This window comes from Eurytemora carolleeae, unplaced genomic scaffold (assembly GCF_000591075.1).
Source record: "Eurytemora carolleeae unplaced genomic scaffold, Eaff_2.0 scaffold122, whole genome shotgun sequence".
NCBI classification, from domain to species: Eukaryota; Metazoa; Arthropoda; class Copepoda; order Calanoida; family Temoridae; genus Eurytemora; species Eurytemora carolleeae.
Window position 1 is genome coordinate 206,715 of NW_019396131.1, and position 8,135 is coordinate 214,849.

The following is an 8,135-nucleotide window of genomic DNA, read 5'->3' on the forward strand; positions in this document are numbered from 1 at the left end:
TAAGCAATTTACATTATTATTTTTAAAACATTTAACTCGGAAACAATGAAGAAAATTTTTCATTTTTTTTGAAAATTGTTTTTCTGATGAGGAATTTGTAAATTTTATACAGAATACATCTACATGCAAGAAAAAAGCTAATATTTGTCCCAAAGTAAAAGCTAAGATTATTAAATCATCAATTCTCCTTATAACAGGGTTGTAATAATAGTAAATGTGATTGGAGACTCGTGAATGCATTGTGCGGTGAATGCATTGCGCGTTAATGATATCGTTGAGAAACGCTTCCAATGTCTTATAAAGTTATTAAGGTATCAAATGGCTGTAAATTTAAGGAAAACTGAGTTGGTTCAGAACCTGAGATCTATCTCTCCAGACTCCTCCCACTACCCTGTCCAGTCTATCCTTGTCCGGTTACACCAGGTCTCCAGTAAACCTCGGAGCTTGTTTAAATCTCTCATATCAGATGTGGTGAAACAGGTGAATTTAGTTTAAAATACCCTGCTGTCTTTTCCTTGTTTTAGTCAGTTCAATTGTTGAATTGTTCGACGTTCGGTGGTTCAACCATATAATTTAGAGAAAAACAGACTTTGCAGATAATAATTCCTGAAAATTACTTTTGGAGTACATAAACTTTCCGAAATTGACCAAGTTTTCATTTTGAACCTTGTCTCAGCACATGATTAAACTTGTAGCCTGCAGCAATTCTAAATTCGTTCTTTATTATTTATCAAAATATGTCACGCTTTTACTTTGTAGGCTACTAAATACAGATTGTCATTTTGAAATGTATTTCTAAAAGTTCCTGTAGAATTGCCCTGATATAATTATTAGGAGATTAATGGTACCAAGAGCAACTTTGTTTTCTGGATTATGTGTGAAGTAAATTTAATTTTTGACAGATTTTATCATCTGGCGTAAACATTTCATATTCAGGCGTTGGATGATCCTCTGATAGCCCTTGTAACCTGTAAGGACGAAATCCCGGTTGTAGAACTTTACTCCGAGCTAGCTGTTGATGTTTCGCTGAACCTAATCATCGAGGAAGACATTAACATATCCTGGTGCTCCTTATCATCCCAGGATAAATCCAAGCTGCTGTCTATTAACGAAGATAAAGATGATACTGAAGACTTTGACCCGATCAGGGCCAGGTTCAAGCAACTGGAGTTTGCGGAAAATACAAGGAATGATTCAGGATACCGAGGGTCCGTACCTAAACCTGTCCTTAGTTTACCTGGGGATGAAGAGAGGGAAGACTACCTGGAGGTAGTCAAGAAATTTTTCTCTCAGAATGAAGACCGGTTTGGTCAGCTCACGGTAAGGATTCCAATAGGGGGAAATCTTTAGACACACAAAAGGAGAAAATGTTAGAGCTTTATTTTCCAGCAATAAACAACCAAATTTTTATACTTTTACCCATATAGGTTGGAGAAGAGATTAAAGTAGTAATCCTCCGTAGTGAGAGCCCTGAGTTTGTGACAGTTCTACCTCAGAGTAAGATAGTTGAGATGCAGGATATGATTGTTAAATATGGGAAGCTAGCGAGCCGCAGAAAATTCATCTCTGAAAAACCGGTGATTGGTCAGGTAAACTTTAAATAATGGGATGAAAAAGAAATTCTTTCCTTCTGTTTTCCTTGAGCGCATTTTTTTCCCCTCTGTGAAATCAATGAAATTTATTGAAGCTTGCTTTTAAAAATAAGTTTTTTGAAACAATTTTATAGTCTTTTGATAAGAGTACACGACTTATTTAAATATTAAAATTTTAAAACTTAACATTGTTCCTTGAGGTTTTTCTATTTTTACACTCTTATAGAAGTCTTTTAATTTAGGATAAAAGATACATTTAGTATCAGATTGGATTGTATTTAACATTTTTAGATTGGGGTAGGGTTTTTTATCAGTTAAGTTTTTTTAAACAATTTTATAAAGTCTTTTGACACACGTCTGTACTTTGTATTTTATGTTTTATTTTTCAAGATTCTAATTATTTAAATATTAAGATTTAAAACTTAACATTGTTCCTTGAGGTTTTTCTATTTTTTCACTCATGCAGGTGGCCAAAATGTACGGATTGTACGGATTGTGCGGATTTTTTTTCAAATTGTACGGATTGTACGGATTTTTATCCTGGAAATACACCGGTTTTTTTTAATTTTCACTCATTTCAGCAAATTTTTCATGAAAATTTCAATAAAAAATCTAGTCAAAATGAAGTTAGTTTAACTTATTTTCTGCATTCTAAATAATATTAGATTGATTAACGTTTCAATTGACAATCAAAATTCATTCGTAATTTTCGAGATCCCAGAAGTGTTCATTTGAGAATATGTTCCAGAAGTGTTCAATTTAGAATGTGTTTATCTATCTGTCTATCTGTCTAGCTATCTGTCTAGCTAACTGTCTAGCTATCTGTCTAGCTAACTGTCTAGCTATCTGTCTATCTATCTGTCTATCTATCTATCTATCTGTCTATATCTCATTCTAGCTATATGTCTAGTTATCTATCTAGCTATCTGTCTATCCATCTGTATATCTAAAAGTAAGTTATTTTTTCATTCAATGTACTTTTCGCACATACATTAAAAATTCTTTTTATTAATTTTTTATCCTGAGCATTGTTTGGCTTGGCATCAAAATATTTTACATGAAATTTTGAAGAAATCAAAACATGTTTTCGGCTTTTAGTAGATATCTATTTACTCTTGTTTTGGAAATTCAATCTTGCCTTTGTAAAACTAGGCTTCAGCTCAAAATATAGAAATAAGGTTTCATGATTATATGATGATATGGTTATTTACGCACTGGTTATAAAGATTTTTGATCAATATATGTGATTGAGAGATCTATGTATTTTCAGGTTTATCTGGCCAGGTCTAACTCTGATAATGAATGGTACAGAGTTTTAGTTGTAGCCAGATATAAGAACATGCAAGGTAAACTTAACCTAAATCTAAAACTTTTTTATTCATAAAAACATGTATATTGTAAATAAATGTATTGTGTTCTATTTATTTAATTGTTTAAACAGTTGGTTGAATTCAAATCCATGTCTTAAGAAATTGATCCGGATCCAAATAAAATATTGCCCATTTTTACGCTTAAACTCGCAGATTACAGAGAGATCGTGTTGTTTAAATACAAAAGTTTTTTTTTGTATATTTTATTTTCGATCATGCTTTCATGAAAAATCACTTTCTGTTTATCTATTTTGGTTGATATTCTGTGGATCCGTAATATTTTGCGGCTTCGGATTCTGAGCACTGATTTTAAAATCTAATTAAGTATTTTCTCAGTGAAAGTGTTTGGTCTTGATTTCGGATTTTTCGAGAAAGTTCCAGCTTCTTGTCTGAAAGAGTACACTCCTAGGTATATAGATCACTGCTTAAAGGGAATGTTTCCTAAATTTCAAGTGATCCTCAATTTGAAGCAATACATACCCTTTAGCCCCTGTTTTTAACAGATGTAAATTCTTTTTTATCCTTACTTTTCTCAAGGATAACTCGATCAAGAATTACTCCATCTAAGAATTGAGCTTCAAGCATGTAACCCTTTTAAAAGAAATGTCACTGGAACTTACGTCGACAAACCCTTAAACTCAGGGCCGTAATTGAGAGGGTGGGGGGGGGGACACACAGACGTGTGTTCCCCTCTCCCTTTAAAATCGAATTTAAGGTAATATAATGCTTTGGCCTTTTGTTTACCGTGTGTGGATCCCTCCAAAAACTTTCAGTTACGGGCCTGCTTTATCTAATTCTATTAATATTAAATAATATACACTATACTGTGATAACTAGAAAACTCTGGAATAGGAAAACGACTTTTAAATCAAGTATTAACTTTAAAAAGTGTAATGAGCATGAGACACAGCAATGGTGGAGTGTTAACAGTCTCATTTTGCTAACTAGCGCGATTTAATAAGTGTCGTTTGTGACAGCATCAAATATAAACTAAAGTATTGCTTTAATATCGTCTTCCCATTCCATTGGGTTCTGGTTATATTGTGTACTGTGTGAGATTGAGTTATGATAAAATATAATAAAAACTTATTTAGTAGTTCAACCTTGTACTCAGCTATACTCTGTGAAATAGGTAAATATTAAATGACCAGGGAGCGTTAATTGTTATAAATTTTTGTTCATGATCACCTTAAAACGTTTGTTTTTCGGGAAAAGTTTTTTAATTTAAGAAAAGAATTTTTTTAATTGGAGAAATTTTTTTATCATTTAATAAAATCTTTTTTACCACTACTTCAACTGGGTCTGTCATGTTTGAAAGCTGAGAGAAAAGCAGACCAGATAGATATATACAACATAAATATTATTTAAAAATAAATAAGAAACATGCATGTCTTCAGCGAAAAGAAGATATTTAGAATTCAGATTAATGATATTCAGAGAATTGGGACGAGGATGTTCCTGAGGTTTGGGATACACGGTTTAAGGTAAATTTTATCCTTTTTTTTTCGAATTTAAAAAGATCGATTTTTTAATCTTTTTAAGCAAAAAATTAAGGTCCATTTGAAGGCTTAGGCAATGTTGATATATTATTTGTGTTTATTGCTCACTTATTCATTATCTAATTGTGTTGGTTCCGATTTTGTTATTCTATAAGAAACCAATTTTATCTGGAGACTGAAGTTCATGTCAGGTTTAGTTGACAAGGTTTATATTTTTACTCAAACAACTTTTCATCCGCATTATATCTACTTCTCTGCAGTTTTAGAGATATGCATCTGCATTATATCTACTTCTCTGCAGGTTTAGAGACAGGCATCCGCATTATATCTACTTCCCTGCAGGTTTAGAGATAGGCATCCGCATTATATCTACTTCCCTGCAGGTTTCGAGATAAAAATCACAAAGTAAAAAGCAAACTTTAAAAGCATATAATTTCGAAATATGTTGCACAACAGATTCAGGGTGGCCAAAATGTACGGATTGTATGGAGTTTTTTAATTTTTACCAAAAGCTTGTACGGATTGTCAGGACTTTTACCCGGAAAACATTATTCTTTTTCGATTTTGACTTGTTAAAAGCTAATTTTTGCATAAAAATTTTCTTTATAAGTCTAGTCTAATAGAAGTTTTATTTTATTCATTCCGATTTATAATAGGTTGATTATTATTGTAATTTTTCAATGGATAATCAAAATTCATTCTTTCATCTTTTCGAGAATATGTTCCAGAAGTACATGTTGTCCCACAAAAAAAACTTTGCAGTATGGGTATTTGGTAATAAGGGAATAATTTTCGTTTAAATTTGACAATCAAGGTTTGATTGAAATCCTGAACATTTCAGTTATTTTTCAGGTGTAAATTTTTTTTGACCAGATTTAGCTCAAATATTTTTGATGAAAACGCGAGCTGTGGAATGTACTGATTGATAAAAAATATAATTTCTCTGCTGGGCAAAGTTAGCATGAAATATATCGGTATTATAGCTTTCTTTAATTTATTTTTTAAACACGACACGCTGATTGGTTAAATTTTTAACTTCTTTCTTGGATATCGAATGCGTTTTAAAATAATCTTGGGTTTAGTGAAACCAGGAGTTTAAGCATTAATCTTGACATCCAGCGTACAGATTTTTCCAACAAAAATGATTGATTTTGTGGATATTTTTTCATAGATGTATGGATTTTTATCTGATAATGTACACTGATAAAAATCAATTTTCAATGGATTTCACCAGAAAGGAATAGACTTGCGGAGCAACCCAAAATGTAATGCAACGGATAGTACTGGAATAGTGCCGAAATATTTAAATTTAAGACAGCTCCATTACTTTTAAAGAACGGTACAGCAATATGCGATTGCAAATAAGATGAAAAATAGGAATAATACTTTCCCGCGAAAGAGCTAAATTTTCCAACAGAGTGGTAGACGGATTTGTATTTAACGGGCTATTTTGAAGAAAACTGTATCGGGATGTTTACAATGTTTTAATGTTTACAAATATATAAACTGAATTTTTTACAATCATATATTTTAATATAATTTTCGATGATAGCAATTTGTTAGGGTGAGTAAGAAATTTAAAAAAGATTCATAAATTCAAATAATCATTACAAAATTTGCTACGTAAATAAAAAATCAAATTCTATTCCTACTTACTTCAGTTTATGATCACAACTTGACCTTTTACAAGCACTGGATCACTGGATGCTTACAATTAAAATCAATAGTTTGGTTTTGTAAGTATAATGGGCATCCTTTCACAGTAAAGTCTTCATAAGACGGCATTTCATATAAATAGATTCTCTGACACTGGTTCAGTCATGGAAGTCAAGCTAAATTGTTGCCAATGTAATATTAATGAAAATGATAAAATTGTGAGAAAAATGATTGGTCCATTGCGAAATAAGAAATTTTTGACGGAGTATTGTTCTGATGAGATGGTACATCGCAATATTACTATGCTGAGTGGTATTGGTGCTGTGGGTTGTAGCTCTAGTAGGATCATGAATAGTAGCATTCGGTTGGAACTGAATAGGAATGGCACTACTTTAATCCAGTCACTATCCATCCGATCCCGTAGCACTGGGACTACGATGCGTAGCTAAAATTAAATCAAAGTACGGATTTTTGTACAGATTTTTCTCTAAAAGTTTTGGCCATACTGCAGAATTATTGTGAAGCCACTGAAAATGAAAAATAAACCTTGTAAGTTCCAAACAGACCAAAACAAAAGTTGCCTATCATCATGCAGAAATTTTTTGTTCAGTTAATATTTGTATTTTCCATGCAGGAAGTACAAGAAAATGGAGAGTTAAAACAGCTTGAGTATACAGGAGATCCCTGCCAGCTGGTCGAAGGAGTGGATGCACAGAAATTGAAACTGTCCAGGTAGCCTCTCACATGTAGACTTTCATTTATTTCATTTTGAAGTAAAGATTAAAAAGATATATTTACTCATAGCGCATATAGAGCACATCTGTTTTCGAGATACTTATCGCATCGATTCGAATTATTTACTTCCTTTCTATTTTCTTCGCGTAGTAAATTAAAGCTATAAAACAAGAATTAAAATCAAATAACAGTTACGTAACTATAACTACATTTAATACCTTATTCACCTAATACCCTAGATAAATTAGACTAGATATAGCTCATGTCGTCTTCCTCTTCCCAATACCAGAGTGTTTCAGCTAAAATTGAAAATATAAATTTAACTCTGTACAAGCTACGTACATGTAGTACATTGAATAAAAAGAGTTGCGGCAAGTAATGTTTAAGCTCCGTACAACTGATTGGGGTTTTTTGTTTTGTTTAAAGGACCAACTTTTGTTACAACTGTTTCTCTTTCGGGATCGAAATTTGACGATATTTTATGAAAATCTAAATTGTAACAAGGATTTTAAAGATTGCATTTGCACTCTTGCTTAACACACCGTAAAAACGTCTCATTGGTCTCGAATGAATCCCGAAAAATGTCTCTTCAATACTGCACTTTCAGCATAAGTACAATGTCAACTAATGTCGTCTTGCTTTCAAATTATCAAAACATTCATATTCATTCGAGACTTTATTTTTAATAATAATACTTTTTAAAAACTTGCCAATATCATATCTTTTGAGAAAGGGTAAATTCCCCAGACCTGTAACGACACAAAATCATCAATAGAGAATAAGTTAGACAATACTAGATTAGTTTAATTCTGAAGCTAATGTGTTCATAAAGACGTCACAAAATTCCTAAAGACAAAGAATCAGAATTGTTGATATTATGATATTTTTTTGTGAATGTGAGGTCCCACAAAGTTGTAAGTCCGATCTTTTTATCAGTTTTGTTCTATCCATCGGAAACGATTTTAGTTTTTCTTTTTTAATAAAACTTTATTTTTTGTTTAGGAGAAGAGAAATACGGCGAATCCTTCGTGATTACGAGCCAAGGGAGGTCAAGGTTGTTCGAAGAATTGGAGCCATCTTTGTTCTTAATATCTAGTCCTCGACTACTATATATTTCACAATCCCTTATATAAATATGTTTTTTTCATTTTTTTGGTTATGAATAGTCTAGAATCTAGAATGTAAATAAGTGTATGTAAGAAAGATTGAAGATCGATTCTAGAAATTGTAAATTTGTTGAAAATATGATTTATTTTTTAATGATCTAAAATTTGTTTTCAGGT

General features: G+C 31.8%; 1 protein-coding gene across 6 annotated transcripts in view; it reads left to right on the forward strand.

Annotated features, from left to right (window-relative positions):
• The window catches only part of LOC111695862 (uncharacterized), a 20,466-nt gene extending 12,333 nt beyond the window's left edge, over positions 1-8,133 (forward strand). For 5 of the 6 annotated variants that reach the window (XM_023465323.1, XM_023465325.1, XM_023465322.1 and 2 more), the window contains 9 exons: positions 336-480; positions 937-1,320; positions 1,428-1,589; positions 2,863-2,938; positions 3,299-3,371; positions 4,057-4,094; positions 4,400-4,446; positions 6,752-6,849; positions 7,855-8,133. In XM_023465323.1, the coding sequence (XP_023321091.1) occupies positions 336-480; positions 937-1,320; positions 1,428-1,589; positions 2,863-2,938; positions 3,299-3,371; positions 4,057-4,094; positions 4,400-4,446; positions 6,752-6,849; positions 7,855-7,948 (1,117 nt within the window). In that variant the 3' untranslated portion in view covers positions 7,949-8,133. The remainder of the gene's footprint in view (positions 1-335; positions 481-936; positions 1,321-1,427; positions 1,590-2,862; positions 2,939-3,298; positions 3,372-4,056; positions 4,095-4,399; positions 4,447-6,751; positions 6,850-7,854) is intronic. The other variant, XM_023465321.1, reaches the window with a different exon arrangement.
• The last annotated feature ends 2 nt before the right edge of the window (positions 8,134-8,135 follow it).